General features: G+C 35.3%; 1 protein-coding gene and 1 pseudogene across 1 annotated transcript; both read right to left on the bottom strand.

Moving 5' to 3' along the window:
* Nucleotides 1–5,098: 5,098 nt before the first annotated feature.
* On the bottom strand, nucleotides 5,099–6,917 carry LOC18103512 (tetrahydroberberine oxidase-like; annotated as a pseudogene).
* A 4,581-nt stretch (nucleotides 6,918–11,498) lies between these two features.
* LOC112324641 (uncharacterized protein At2g29880-like) lies at nucleotides 11,499–12,990 on the bottom strand. Its single transcript, XM_024588393.2, has 2 exons — nucleotides 12,260–12,990; nucleotides 11,499–12,157 (listed from the first exon to the last, which is right to left on the bottom strand). The coding sequence occupies exons 1-2, from the start codon at nucleotides 12,590–12,592 to the stop codon at nucleotides 11,636–11,638; spliced, it is 855 nt and encodes a 284-aa protein (XP_024444161.2). The 5' UTR covers nucleotides 12,593–12,990; the 3' UTR covers nucleotides 11,499–11,635.
* Between the last annotated feature and the right edge of the window lie 3,639 nt (nucleotides 12,991–16,629).

Genomic DNA, 16,629 nt, shown 5'->3' with positions numbered 1-16,629 from the left:
CGAGTTGCAGAAGATGAAGAAGACTGAATCCATCAAAGAGTACTCTGACAGGCTGCTTAATATTGCAAGCCGAATCAGTTTACTTGGCTCGTCCCTGCCTGAGTCAAGAATTGTTCAAAAAATTCTTGTAACAATTCCTGAAATCTTTGAGGCTACAATTACATCCTTGGAAAATACCAAGGATATGTCAAAAATTACTTTGACAGAAATGCTAAATGCATTACAAGCTCAGGAGCAAAGGAGGATCATGAGACAGGAAGATGAGATTGAAGGAGCTCTATTCGTCAAGCATAGAGAAAAAGGAAAGAATTACAAGAAGAATGGAAGCAGTCAAGCATCATCAAGTGATTCCAGGAATTTCAACAGGAGCAACACTGGAAACAAAAAAGGACCTTTTCCTCCATGCCAGCATTGTAAAAGGAGATCACATCCACATTTTAAGTGTTGGAGAAGACCAGAAGCTAAGTGCAACAAATGCAATCAAATGGGGCACGAGGCTGTCATCTGCAAAAACAAAATTCAACAGCATGGTGAAGAAGCTCAAATTGCTGATCAAGAAGAAGAAGATCAATTGTTTGTGGCCACTTGCATTTCCAGAAATGACTCAAGTGAAAGCTGGCTCATTGATAGTGGTTGCACCAACCACATGACACATGACAGAAACATATTCAAGGAGCTGAAACAAACAACTTCAAAGGTTCGAATTGGAAATGGAGAATACCTTGCTGTTGAAGGAAAGGGAACCGTGGCAATCTTGACTTGCTCAGGTACTAAGTTCATCTCTGATGTATTGTATGTCCCTGGTATAAATCAAAATTTATTCAGTGTTGGTCAGCTTATTGAGAAGGGTTATAAAGTAGTGTTTGAAAACAATTGCTGCTTGATCAAAGATGTGAATGGTCATGATATTTTTAAAATAATCATGAAAGGGAAGAGTTTTGCTCTAAATCCATTGGAGGAGGAGCATACAGCTTTCCCAATTAAAGAAAATATCACAGATATTTGGCACAAGAGGCTCGGGCACTATCATCATAGAGGGCTGATGCTTATGAAATCCAAGATGATGGCTAAGGATTTCCCAGCACTTGATGATCACATATCCAGCTGCAGAACTTGTCACACTGGCAAGCTAAACAGGAAGCCCTTTCCAGAAGCCACATGGAGAGCAACAAGGAAGCTGCAATTAATTCATACTGACATTGCAGGACCACAAAGGACACCCTCTCTAAATGGGAGTCTGTATTATGCTGTCTTCATTGACGATTACAGCCGAATGTGCTGGATTTTCTTCTTGAAGCACAAGTCAGAGGTAGCACAGGTGTTCTGGAATTTCAAGGCCAAAGTTGAAAATGAAAGTGGCTGCAAAATTCAAGCCCTCAGATCAGACAATGGCAAGGAATACACTTCCAATGCCTTCAACGTTTTTTGTGAGGAGGCAGGCATTCATCATCAGCTAACAACTCCGTATACTCCTCAGCAAAATGGAGTTAGTGAGAGGCGAAACAAGTTCATATTGGAAATGACAAGATGCTTGCTACATGAGAAGAATTTACCAAAGAAATTCTGGGCAGAGGCTGCAAACACTGCTGTGTTCTTGCAAAACAGACTGCCTACAAGAGCCTTGAAGGATCAAACACCCTTTGAGGCATGGTATGGTTACAAACCATCTCTGAATTTTCTTAAGGTATTTGGATGTTTGTGCTTCACCCTTGTTCCACAGGTCAAGAGGGATAAACTTGACAAGAAAGCACTTCCAGGCATTTTTGTTGGCTACAGCTTAGTTTCAAAGGCTTATAAGATTTTCCAGCCACAAACTGGAAAAATCGTTATAAGCAGAGATGTCCAATTCCTGGAAGATGAAGAATGGGACTGGAATGATGCAATCAAAGAAGATTCAGCCTCTCCAAAAGGCAATTATCTTGTTTCAGACACAGATGATCAAAGCATGGAAGATTGGGACATCATCATGACAGATGACACTCCTGTTAGAGGCACACGGTCACTCCTTGATGTGTATCAAAGGTGCAACATTGCTGTGTGTGAACCAGCAGACTTTGAAGAAGCCAAGCTAGATCAAAATTGGCTTGCTGCGATGAAGGAGGAGCTTCTCATGATCAAGAGAAACAACACGTGGGAGTTGGTTGACAGACCTCAAAACAGAAATGTAATCGGTGTAAAATGGGTGTATCGAACAAAACTCAACGCTGATGGCTCAATCAATAAGCTCAAAGCCAGGCTAGTGGTGAAGGGTTATGCACAAATCTTTGGCGTGGACTACTCAGACACATTTGCACCGGTAGCAAGACTTGACACTATCAGGCTGCTACTTGCCATTGCAGCACAACTGAATTGGAAGGTGTATCAAATGGACGTCAAGTCAGCGTTTTTAAATGGTGTTTTACAGGAGGAGATCTATACTGAGCAACCAGAAGGCTTTGCAAATGAAGGAGAGGAGGACAAAGTCTGTCTTCTTAAGAAGGCACTATATGGATTGAAGCAAGCTCCAAGAGCTTGGTACAGCCGAATCGATGAACATTTGCAGCACTTGGGATTCACTAAAAGCCTCTCTGAATCGACTCTTTACATCAAGCAAAATGGTGATAACATCCTTATCATCTCACTTTACGTTGATGATTTGCTTGTAACAGGAAATAACAACAATAATGTGGAGACGTTCAAGCAAGAGATGATGAGTGTATTTGAGATGACAGATTTGGGTTTGATGTCTTTTTTTCTTGGAATGGAAGTTAAGCAAGCTGAACATGAAGTGTTCATATGTCAGAAGAAGTATGCCAAAGAAATCCTCAAAAAGTTCAAACTTGAAGATTGCAAAGCAGTAAGCACTCCTATGAATCAAAAGGAGAAGCTATGTAAAGAAGATGGAGCCGAGAAGGTTGATCAAGCACAATTCAGAAAAATTGTTGGATGCTTAATGTATCTCACTGCAACTAGGCCTGATATTTTGAATGCTGTGAGTATCTTGTCTAGATTCATGCATTGTGCTAGTGAATTGCATTTCAAGGCTGCTAAAAGAGTGATAAGATATGTCAAAGGAACCTGCAATTTTGGCATAAGATACACAAGAAGTAGAGAGTTCAAACTGGTCGGGTACTCTGACAGTGATTGGGGAGGCTCAATTGATGACTTGAAGAGCACATCAGGCTACTGTTTCTCTTTAGGTTCTGGTGTGTTTTCATGGAATTCAAAAAAGCAAGAAACCGTAGCCCAATCCACTGCTGAAGCTGAGTTTGTGGCTGCAACAGCTGCTGTCAATCAAGCTTTGTGGCTGAAGAAAATTTTATCTGATCTTAACCTGGAGCAAAAGGAAAGCACAGAAATTCTAGTTGACAATCAAGCTGCCATTTCCATCTCTAATAATCCTGTGTTTCACGGGAAAACCAAGCACTTCAACATCAAATTATTCTTTTTGAGAGAGGTGCAGAAAGATGGGAGTATCATTCTTATTTACTGCAAAACTGAAGAACAAGCAGCTGATATTTTCACCAAACCACTGCCAGTCAACAAATTCGAATTTCTGAGAACAAAGTTGGGAGTTTGCAGCTCCTAAACAAGGAGGAGTGTTAGAAATAATGTTCAGGACTGCTGAGCTGGAATTTTACTCTTTCTTTAATTTTTGATTTAGTCAATTCTGTTCCTATTCTCTTGTTCTTGCTACTACTTCTCAGCTCTGTTATTTCCATTATCAATTGATCATGGCTTGAATGTAGGACCATGATCATAGGAGTTTGTTATGTATCAGCTCTATAAATTGAGCTGCAGTTATGAATAAAGTATTCAAGTTTTTCATTCATCAATCTCTTCTTAAACACAAGCATTATCCTTTGTTATTTGTGTTGTTCAGAATCACTGCAACAACGACAATTTCCTCCACCATTTTTTTCCCAAACTTCAAGTGTGAATCTTCAAAATCAGACTCTGTGGTTGTGTCAGCAATGATCAAGTCTGTTGGGATCGACTCAGAAATCACAAGATTCCGAGTCCGGAAGGCTTAAATCTGACTATGCAAGATCTGGTCAAATTAATGGTTCTGATCAAGCAACAGAGGCGGGTGCCGGTAGAGCTGCTTGCGCAGGATCACACCCTGTGATGACGTGGCAAGCGGAGGTTCAGTCGCTGGTGTGGCAAGTGGAGTGTTTTGAAGATGCGTCCTGTGTGTGGACGCTTGCTGGGCTGAAGATGCTTACGTGTCAGCTTACCTGGCCAGATTAACCCGGATGACGTGGCGGGTCGGGCTCTTTCTTCTTCACAAGTTTGTTGACTTTTCCTGGCAAACTTTGATCAGACCGTGTGGCTTCGTTTTAGCTCCGATATGCTTGATTTTTGCGTTGTTTGAATCCTCAAAACGAGTAGTATCCAGTGCTATATTCAAATCAAAGTTTGGAACACTTTGATTTCTGGGGGAAAATCAAGAACACTCATGAACCTTGCTTTGATACCGGTTGTTAGGATAAAAAATGGAGGCCCGCAAGATTTAGGTTCGGCAATTTGGAGCTGCTATTTTCATTAACTAGAGAAACCATACATATTACAAGGAGGAGGAGAAACTCTCTTCTCAACTCAACTCAAACTCTCACACTCACAACACTCTCTCTCTTTCTTCTGGTGTTTAGCTCCCTAGTGTTTTTTTCACACATGTTGTGCTGTGTTTCCGCAGCAAGTTGGAATAGATCCAGCTCATTCCAACACATGCCACCTTACTACATCTCATCTCTTGGTGATCATGGGTTCTTTCACTTGCAGCTGGACAGTAAGTGAGATAGGTGCCATCATTTCTTCCACTTCTAGCTGGACAAGAAGTGGGTGGGGTGTGCCTTTTGCTCTCCATTAATTAACAGGTTGTTTGTTGTTCGGCATTAATATTATTACATCAGAGAGAGAGGGAAAAAAAAGTAACATGTTTTTTGCATCTTAGTACGTAAGAGGAAATTCTCAAGTAAAATCATAATTGCAGTACCATCTTTATCTTCGCTATTATCGCCTACTTTTCCACACAATTTCTTATTAGTCAAAGTTCAAGCTTTTGAATATAGAAAAATTGAAACTCTCCACATTGATCCCAACTGTTCAACCTTCAATCTTAGAAACACTGAAATGACAGCATATTATTGAATTTGAATGAAATCTCACATATTTCTTGGACACCTTCAAAAGTATCTCAGTAGAAAAATTGATCTTAAAACGGATAACTTTATTGATGTCTCTCCAGATGAAATATATAATAATGTATTACCATTAACTTTCTCTTCTTATGCCTTTAATCACCAAGATGAGAAAGGTGGTATGCTCTGCTCATTTCTGAAGAAATTGGCAGGATCAACTTCAGTCTTTATGCGTACCAGCTTGTCAAAGTTATTTTTGAAGTACTTCCTACCCCAAATGCTTGCTTGCTTATAACTTGTGTTGCCTGCAAGGTTATTTATTCCCAGGTCAAGGTCTCTGTAATTGACGTATGCTTCTCGAGGATTTTTCGAAACATAAGGAGTCATGTAACTGTAAAGCCTTCTGATCCAAGAAATATGCCTTTCGGATGCTTCCTTGCCTTCTTCTGTCCAAGCCACATAGTAGTGAATTTTGTATAAATTTCCAGCTCTATGTGGAAATGGGATGCTTGACTCAGAAATCTCTTCCATCTTTCCCCCATAAGGAACCATGAACAAACTAGGGGACTCAATGTCCTTTTCGAAGAACGTTTCCCACATCCCTTCTAATGCGGTTTCAGGCAGGGGTTGTTTAACATAGTCAGATTTTGCTTTGAAACTTGTTATGGATTGATCAGGAGTCCTATCAAGCAACACATCCAAGGATGCATTACTTGGAAATCCAGCGAGGAAGAGGGCAAACTCAATCCAGCTCAGTTCAATGCAGTCGTCTTTTACAAGACCAAGCTCAGGGAAGCTCTCTTGCATCAGTGGAAGAAGTCTATCAACCCCACCAAGAAATAAAGAAGTGAATGTTGCTTGTATTGTTGGATTTCCTCCTTGACTAGAATTAATTCTGTTTACATATGCTGCAATGACGATATCTTCAGGAAGCTTATTTGCAACGTATTGCCAACGATGGATAAGCTTGGTTGCATTTTCTTTCAAGACTTTTGGGACAGCAAAGACGGTCACTGTAGGCGGAACTTCAACCAAGTTTACTTTCCATGCTGTAACGACTCCGAAGCTATTTCCTCCACCGCCTCGAATGGCCCAAAACAAATCTTCCCCCATCGATTTTCTATCAAGAACTCTACCATTAGCATCAATTAATTCTGCATCAATTACGTTATCTGCAGCAAGACCATATTTACGCAGCAACCCTCCATACCCTCCTCCACTAAACTGCCCTCCAACACCAACAGTATGACAAGCACCTGCAGGGAAAGCAAGAGTTCTACTTTTCTCGGCAATGCTATAGTAAAGTTCACCTAGAGTTGCACCAGCCTGAACCCACGCAGTCTTAGTCGACAAATCAACGGTAATCTTACGTAGATTGATCAGATCAAGGATGACAAACGGCAGAACAGACATATAAGAAAGGCCCTCATAATCATGCCCACCACTTCGAATCCTAATCTGTAAATTGTGTTTCTGGGAACAATGAATGGTAGCCTGAATATGTGACAAGATAGTTGGTGTAACAATGACTACAGGAGTTAATTTTGAAGAATTGAACCTAAGATTTCGTATCGAGAACTGCAAAACAGTGGCATATGAAGTGTTGTTCGGGGTGTAAATGACCTTAGAAGTGGCTGCGGAGTCTTCCGAATAAAGGGAAAGACATTGAAGAAAATCCTCATGAGTGTGAGCTGATGTCCCCCATGAGAATGGAAATAGAAGAATCAACAAAAATGGTAGCATTGAACTACTAAGAGAAGTCATCAATCACTATGGTTTGGAGCAATGAAGCTTGCAAGGGCTCCCTCATTTATAGTATCATCAAGAAGACTTCTTATCCGAGGAAGAAAGAAATTGAGGACATAGCTAGAAAGGTCAGATCAAGAATTTGTCATATTATATTAGTCAATGCATCAACTTTTGAATTTTGTGCCAAGAAAAATCGTTAACTAATTGCTACAAGTCAAAAGCGGCTTCAAATCTCCTTAGCATAGCAAAATCTTTCCAAGTTATATCGTCAGTATAACTAAATCTTTCAAAGTTGGAACTTACTACGAAGTTCAAGTAGGCCTAGAAGTCAACCCATTGGGTTAAAGAAAGCTTATTTGCATGTTATTGATTGTTGAAATTTCAAAGATATCGACTATACCCAATCATGTTAATTATTATGTCTACAATTCATATTCATATTCATATGTAGTGTTGTTATTATTTTTGGGGCTCATATAAACATAAAAATATAAAAAATACAAAAAAATAAAAAGATACATATATATCAGTTATGTCACGACCCGAATCCCGGATCCATGACCGGCACATAGGCAAGGTTCCCCTCCAAGGTTCCATACCTATGCGAACCCAAACTTACACACAAACTTATCCTAACTCAATCAGAGTTAGGACGCAGCATTAATAACAAAATCAACTTCATAATATAATTGAATTGTCTTAATACAAGAGTATATATAAGTTCAGAGTTTTGGAGCACTAACTAGACATAAAGGAAAGGTACAAAGTACAACCAAAGAGCAGGTTCTGAAGGTCCAACAAAATGACCTGCTATCAAGCTATAAGCCTGAAAAGGATAAATAATAAGATGGTGAGTTCAACAACTCAGTGAGTAGATAACGTTCAATATACACACACGAGGTAATAAAACAATGAGAAATATATATACAAGTATGGCTCTAGGTTCTTATAGGAAAGTTTCGCAAATAGGCCATAACAAGAATATCAGAAGGTAAAGGTCATCAGAAAATCAAAATGCAATGAGCATGAGGCTCCGTACTGTGGAATGATCAGTCCACACAGATTGGTGACTCCCCCGAACAACTAGGGTTCAGATACGATGTGCACAAAGACTAACACTACCCTATTAGCATGGGTATTCTGACTGACATACCATAGGTTCATAATCATAATCAAACAGACATATTCATATCTCAATGCTCAACTCATGACATCAATCAAATGAGGAGCTATCAATTCAAAAGTCAATTCAGAATATATACTGGTTCATATCAAGAATTCAGATTCAACAATTGATCATGCTTTATCAAAACAAGGATAATAATCAACATATATATTATCAAGAAGCATGATCCAATTCATATTAACAAATCAAATATTTATAATATTTCTCATGCATATGAAAAATTATCCACTCACCTGACTAGAAAGCAAACAGAAGTCAAAAGCAGACACCGAAGAAAATCCTACTAACGTCCCGCCGGTAGAATATCAGGATTATCTGAATATAAATGAGACATTTTCAAGAACGACTCGAAAGAACATATAACCTATTTAATATACTTATCTAAGGGTATATTCCATAACCCTATATGTTTTTAGACTAAACTAGTTATTTTTCTAAAAACCCAAAATCTAACGGTTTTCCCGAAATCTAATCCATAATAAAACAAATAATAAAATTGATAATAATTCACTAAATAACCCTCAATTATTCATCAAACCATCTGCAAAAGCTAATATTACAGCTAGGGACTAATCTGTAATTTATCATATTTTTAAGGGTCAATTTGTAACTTTTGTCAAATTGAAGGACTAAACTAAAATATCATAAATTCATGAACATAGTAGAATTATGTCCATAATTCATCCTCATTTCTGTCCAGAACCTCTAATTATGCTCCAGGGACCATTCTGGAATTTTTCCAAATTTGTAGGGTCAAATTGTAATTTTTGTCAAATTGGAGGACCAAATTGAAAGTGTTAAAATTTCATAACTATACAGGAATTATGCCCATAATTTATCTTCTATTCTGTTCAGAATCTCGGAATATGATCCAGGGACCAATCTGTAATTTTCCAAAGTTTTGGGACTAAACTGTAATTTTCCAAAATTGAGGGACCAAACCGAAATTTTGTCATCTTCAACCTCCAACCCAGAATTTTAACAGAAAACCTACTGTCCTCTCCAAATTTCTAACACAAATTCACCATTCAAACAAAACCATAACTCAAAATCATCATTTTTATCTACAATCTCTCAAATTCGACATAACAATCCATTACCCACAACAATCAACCTTATAACATTCAATTTAATTCATCAATTAAATCCAAAACACAAATTTTCAAAACCCTAACATTCATCAAAACCGAAATTAAAGTTAAAGAAAACATATTATACACATTAAAGCATCATCTTACCCTTTTTACTTATTTCCTCCAACTCCTTTCAATTTCCCTTTTAATTTCCCTCTTTTCTCTTCTTCTTCTTCTTCCTCCTCCTCTCTCACGGTTTACTCTCAAAATATTCAGATCTCTTCTTCTTCTTTTTTTTACTTCCTATTTATATTTATCAAGTTTTGTTGAATTACCACTATACCCCTTATTCATTTATTCCAACTTTTATGCCTTCAAGGGCTTTATTGTATTTTCCAACTCATTAATTCAAAACATTACAAGTTAAGAAGAACATATCATAACTCTTAGAAAATTGCCAAAGATTGGTTAAGAAAGATCAAAATACATAAAATTGAGAAATTTGACAGCATATTTTCAACTAATGAAAATCCTACTGGCAAAAAAATTCAATTTTGAGAAAGAAAATTCAAGATTGTATGTTTAAGGACTCAATTGAAATTTTTCAAAAATTTAATTGAATTTATTGAAGGTTTAATTACAAAAAAAAATGATTCTTGAAGTCAACAAGAAAAATAAGAATTAAATAATGTCATTTTGATTAAAAAAAAATAATTGACTTATATTGGACCGGTGACTCATTGGTTGACTCGATAGCCCGAAGACCCGGGCCTTTTTTCATGGTTAGCTCTTTGGGCTAGGTCCGACAATTATGGGAAGAAACAAAGATTTCAAATCAATTAATAACTTAACCAAGAAAAAACTTGCCACACAAGAAACTTGAAGTAAGAAATTGATTGTTAATATAAAAAAGATTTCCATAATTTCTTGGAAAAAAAAATTTTAATCAGGTTGCCTACCAATTTAACTATTAAAATAACTCTTTCTTATTTTGTTTTATTGGAGCATTATTTTCCTAGTATTCGACATTTTCTATTTCGGTTTTGATTTCGTCAATGTAGAAGCTATTGAAACTTGGTTTTAGAAATTATATATCTTTTTATTATAATTCGATAGCAGATTCAGATTTCCTTGCATGTCATTATTCGAACTTGCCACCAATTTCTGATAAGCACAACTATTCAAGCCATTAAATTAAAGAAGTTTAAAATGCTATTAGTCATTTGAAGTTCTGAATTTTTCTTGTCATTTTCGAAGATTTTTATTAAAAGAATGATTTCTCATGTTCAAATTTAATATGTGGTTTGATCATAATTATCAGGGCTTGATCTCTGTAACCTTTGTCCAAGTGATCTGACACTGCTCCGTCTTCTCTGTTTCTATTTACAGACTACTCTGTTGTTCTTGGTTTAGGTCCTGTATCTGTCTGTCTTGAGACCATAAACTATTTTAAAGCTAAATAACTAGAAATTTCCAAGTAGATGATTCCTTTTGATGATGTTTTGTTCTCCATTCCTTCGTCTTCAATTATAAATGACCAAGCAGAAAATATACAGTTCTGCAACACTCAAAAAGGAAGTGAGCAAAGAATAGACATCAGGCTGAACCTTGCCTTCGCCTTCACAGCCATGATGGAATTGGAGGAAGTTTTTTATGACAAGGTGGAAGAAAATTAAGGCTCCGTTTGTTTGCAGGAAAGTTGTTTCCTTTTGGAAAGTGAATTCCGGGGAAAGTGAATTCCTGGAAAGTGAATTCCGGGAAAGTGAATTCCGATGTTTGGTAGTGTTATGGAAAATGAACTGGAAAACACTTTCCAGTGTTTGGTTATGTTATGGAAAAGAAACTGGAAAATAATTTATTAATGAATTAATTTTTTTTTCAAGTTTATCTAATATATATAAAATATTTAATATAAATATTTAATCACTTACAATAAAAGAATGAAATCTAAAAAGTATAATGATGAATTTTTTTTATTATAATATATATTCATACATAGCTCATTTTATAAAATATAACTAAATATATCATATCATATTATATAGAAATAAGCTTGTGAAATATTTTTTAAGTAAAACCTATTACTATATTTTTTTCAATTTTAAAAGCTTAAAATATGTTTTTTTTTTCATATGAAGAAAGCCAAATTAATTTATGGTAAGAGTTATATATTTGGGGTATTTTTTTTTTGATATGAAGTTTTTTTAAAAAGATAAATAGATTCAAAAAATATTTTGATGGGTTTTTTGGATAAATATTTTTTTTTACGAGTAAAGGCAATTATCCCTTTAATATCCCTTTAATATATATCGAATAAGCATCAAGAAATAAATATAAATATTTAACATCAAACAAAATCATGCATAAATATTAAGTTTCGATGTCATATACATACATATTAGTTCAAATTACAAACATAAATATGCTAGACCGAATTAAACAAGTAAACATACTTGTCAAATAACAAACATAGTCTGAACCCAAATTTTAAACATAGTCAAACCATTTTAGCAAGCTGGCCTGTAGTAGTGTTGGTTCACAAAATTCTGAACCCAAATTTTCCTCAAATTAGCATTTTTTGCCATAAATGCTTTTGCCAACATTTCATTTTGGACCAAATGATCAAATGCCTCCCCAAGAGTGATCTCATTAAAGCCTTCAATTTTCATGACTTCCGCATACAACGCATTAACATCAAGTTGATTTTTGCTGAGGCTTTGAATTGCAAGTGCTACATCTCCAATCTGTTTAGACAACTTTTCAACACCATCATCTTCATACATGCGATTTCTCTTCCTATGTTGCCTCTTTTGCGTACTAGAGGAAGATGTCTCTTTTCCCTTAGAAATTTCTTCATATTCCCCTTCATTTTCAATTGAAATTGATTGCTCTTCAGTGTTCTCTTCCAAGTTGACATCAGCATATGATTTGGCATAATTTCCGGTTGCCATATCTTTTCCAACAACAATTGTCATTGCCTCGTACATGTCAAGTTTTTTGTTGAGATACTTGTCATGATTGGGATGTGCCTGTTCATAAAGTTTAGAATACGAAATTTTTTAGTTCCTTGTATAACATTTTGGAAACAAAAGTAAATATAAAAATTACGAAGAGTATAATATTTATCATACCTTCACTTCTTCATCATAAACATCTTTCGAAACTGTAATCATCTTCAAACAATCATCCCAACCAAAGCCACTTTTATTTTTAAGCTTGGTTATTATTCCCCATTCTTTTTTCACAGTTTTGAGATGATTGTCAACATGTGTAGGCTCGCATTGAACGTTGAACTTTTGACTAATTTCGGTAGCCACCTTAACAAAAGATTCTGCTCTAAAGGTGGAAGAAGGTTTGTTTCCTTTAAGTGCCTCCTCAGCTAATATCTCAAGTAGCATGTGAGACATAGGCTTAGACCATGTAAAGTGCTTGCCCTTGCATTTTTCATTCTGTGTGGTACTCATTTCTACAAAAAAAAAGGTTACAAATTTATACAAAATATAATCATTCAATATTTAGATTTAATAAATTAAATATAAAAACTACAATTAATATTTAAAAGAGAATACATAAAATACATAAGAAATTATAATAAAGTCAACAAACAATCCAAATACATAACAAAGATAATACAAACTCAAGCAAGACATAATAAAAACAAACATATATAATTAACACTCAATTACTAGTTTCTTTGAGTGTTATAATCATTCCACATGGTTGATGCAATCATTTCTCTTTTTGTTATCCACTCCCTATTCTCTTCCCTCTCCTCCCGTTGACTTAAGTTGATTGTTCGTCTAATTGGTTCACTTTCCGAACATATTTCTTCCATAAGAAAGTCATTTGGATCAACTCCCATAATGTGATTATGAATAATACAACATGCAAGCACAACATCTACTTGTGTTTCATAAGACCAAAAAGACTTTTCATCAATTGATCTAAAACGACTCTTCAAAATACCAAACCCTCGCTCAATAGCAGTTCTCAAAGAAGAGTGTCGAAGATTAAATAGCTCCTTTTCATTTTCTGGTGAATGTTCAGTAAACTCATTCAAGTGATATCGAACTCCGCGAAAAGGAGAAATGATTCCTTTTCGAATACCGTAACCAGCATCACCAAGATAATATTTCCCTACAAATTAGAAAAAAAAAACCTATTACTATCTTTAGCTAATTAAACATTTTATATGTTTATTGCATATAATAAATACTTTATTATATACCTTCTGGAATTTTTAGACCATTAGATCTTGATAATGCATCGCCTAAAACCCGTGAATCATGTGCACTTCCTTCCCAGCCAGCTAAAACATATATAAACTTCAAATCAAAAGTTATAGCTGCTAAAACATTTTGTGTTGTTTCTTCTTTTCGACCTCGAAACTTTCCTTGAATCTCAACAGGAACATTTGCAGGAACATGGGTACCATCAATTGCTCCCACGCAATCCTATATAAATATGAAAAAATAATTTATAACCTTTTCTTCTAGATGTAATTAATTAATGTATAAAAATATTGGTATTGTTCTCATACCTTAAAATAAGGATAGAATCTTCGATTATTCAATATCTCTGCGGGAACTGTATCGCCTGGGTCTTTAATTAGGTGTTTGTATAACTTAAGAACTGCTTTTAAAACAATTCTAAAGTAACGATGGATAGTTTCAACAGACCTATAGTATATACCACTAATAAAACGAAATCTTTGGTTTCGACCTATAATTTGTAAGAACACAATTACTTGCTCCCTAATAGACACATTTTGAGTTGATCGTAATAGGTTACGACTTGTGAGAACATCACACAAATTATATAACACAATTGGTTTCATACGAATTTGTTCGACGCAATGTCTATCACCTCGATTCAAAATGCTATCAATATAGAATTCTCGTTGAGCAATTGCATTTATACGTGGTTCTCTTGGTATATAAATTCTACTTCTTTCTCGTTCAATAATAGCTACTCCTGCAGCTATGACAGTTACAGCTGCTCCCATACATGTTGCATGATTAATCTTACTATCCATGATAAGAAAGTGAAGTTTTCTGATAATGAAACCTAAAAAGTATGGAGAAATAAACATTAAAAAAGCATATCAAATAATTACACAATCAATATAAGAAATTATGATCAAACTGACACAATCAATATATTTGGATAGCTAGAAATACTTGTAATTCTAGATGTCAGGTTCAGTTTAATTTATAATCGGATTTTCCTTTGACGTACGAAGTTCAGATTTTTCTTACAAAATTTATTTTTGTATGGAATTGTTTATTTTTTAAAAAAATAAAAAACTTTGAATAAACTTGAATCATCTAAATCTAATTAATATAACATTTGAATTGGTATAAGATTTTTTTTTAAAATAAACTAGAGAAGGAAGTGGTGTAATTTAATTAGGTTAAAATTAGCTGATTTTTATTACAAAATTTATTTTATACTGATTGTTTTAATATATTTTTTAAAAATAAAACTTGAATTAATTTTTTTATTTGAATTCATAGTTTATATAAATCAAGTTTTAAAATTATAAATCTAATTTGAATACTCTATTTTTATAACATTAAAAAGACGAACTAAAATCCAATCCAAAGATATCTTTTATTAAAAAACAAAATCATGAATCATTCGAACAGAAAAGAATTATTTTTTGAGTTATGAAAGTTGTTCTTAATTCTGGACAATCAAAGCCCAAGTTGTAGGTTTTGCTTCTAAAATAATGAAAGACTGTGGCCACTTGATCGCAAACCACAAGCCAAAGCAGCCCATAGAAAAGGGAGAAAGGTATCTCAGACAGACAAGAGAATTTGTCTAGATCTCAGTTAGGGAAAAAGTTAGATGCACAGTCAGCTAACTTTTATTATTTTCTTGTTTATTGTCAGCTCATGGCATTTCTTAAGTTGCCTTAGCTCTCCAGCAATTAGATAAGCATTTCGCAAGGAATCAAGGGTTCTGAATCATACTTAACTGTTCTATTCCAGCTCCAGCCTATCAAGTAGCAGAATTATGGACCCTTTGGAAAGTGTGGACACAAAGTAGTAGTGCTACTTGAACAATCTAGGACCTATGAATTTATGGAAGTATGAAAGTTTTGACAGATAAACTTGACTTACAATTTTCGGTCCAAACAAGCTAAAAGAAAGTTAAAGCAGACTCTGACTCCCTACTTCAAATTTTCGGTTCAACAATTTCCTATTTGGCTGCTGTGCTTCTTCTGTTTTAAATAAATAAATTATTCTCTTCTCACTCTGTCTTTTTTTCCCTTGTCCGAACCAAATCAACAACACAAAAACTCTCTCAATAATCTCTCCTCAAAGCCTGATCGGTGCCTTCTCTAGTACTGTTCTTCTAACTTCTAATCACCCCTTCATCCATAAATAACCCCAAACATTGCTCAGATTTTTCCCTTTCCTTCTCTTCACGTTAGCTTCCTCTCAATCCTTTCTCTCCACGTTAGCTTCCTCTCAATCCTTTCTCTCCATGAAACATTGAAGCCCCATGTCATGTCTTGTGACTGCAACAACTCTCCTCCTCTCAATCCCCACCTCAATTTCTCCGTGTCTCCCTTACAATCAATCCCTGACAACAACCTTCTTCACCCCTTTCCTCTCTCATGACTTCTCCCCCCTTCAAAATATCAAAGCAATGGGTTCCCTCCACGTCAAAGCAATTTTCCTTCTCCAGGCAATAGCAATAACTCCCTCTACTGCCTAGACTATACGTATTGTCAATCAAGACAGTCTTGGGGCATGGAACAGAGATAGAAGCTACGCTATCTCTTCTCAGACCAATACCCAGAAAGAATGGGGCCTAAGTTGTTGAGTTTTGAATTCTATTAACAGAAAGCTAAAGATTGAAAAAGTGTGGTAGAGCAGAAATGTGGCGATGGGATGAAAAGCTAAAGATTATCAACACGCACATTAAACAAGCAAGCAAGATCTCAGATCTTATACAAAACAGAGCATGAAATTGTTCTGATTTTTTCTCAAGAATTAACAAGCTCACAAGATTTATACCACAATCACAATAAAAATCCAAATAAAAAACAGGAAACAAAAAGACCGATAATATATAGAAATATTTGAGGAAAATAATTACCTGAAGAAATAAGCCCCGTTTGAGAAAGATGATTTTTGTTCCAATAATGAGATATGAGAAAGGGAGATTTACAGCCACACAGTAATTTTTTGAAGAGATCAGTTGTAAAGCTTCGGAGAGATTTGTTTCATTCGTAAGTGAAAAAGGAAAGGAAAGTGTTTTCCAAGAATAAAAAGGGGAAAGCACTTTCCGGCTGTTAAAGTTAACATTTTCCGTTGACCAGAATTTACTTTCCTTTGACTCACTTTCCATGTAGTTGCCAAACATGGGAAAGTGAGGAAAATGGTTTCCAGGAAAGTGAATTCCTGGAAACAAACGAGGCATAAAATAAATTTTCGAGGATATAATCTTTGATTAGGGTCAATTTTTTTGACAAGGAAGAAAATCAGAA

Source organism: Populus trichocarpa, chromosome 11 (assembly GCF_000002775.5).
Source record: "Populus trichocarpa isolate Nisqually-1 chromosome 11, P.trichocarpa_v4.1, whole genome shotgun sequence".
Lineage (NCBI taxonomy): Eukaryota > Viridiplantae > Streptophyta > Magnoliopsida > Malpighiales > Salicaceae > Populus > Populus trichocarpa.
Note: the sequence above shows the minus strand (reverse complement) of the source record. Positions and strands in the feature narration are given on the sequence as shown.

Bases quoted from the DNA above. Each gene is read 5' to 3' on its own strand.
- LOC112324641 (XM_024588393.2), bottom strand. From the start codon at position 12,592: ATGAGTACCACACAGAATGAAAAATGCAAGGGCAAGCACTTTACATGG. The intron at 12,158-12,259 runs GTATGATAAATA...CTTTATGAACAG, and splicing joins TTTATGATGAAGAAGTGAAG to GCACATCCCAATCATGACAA.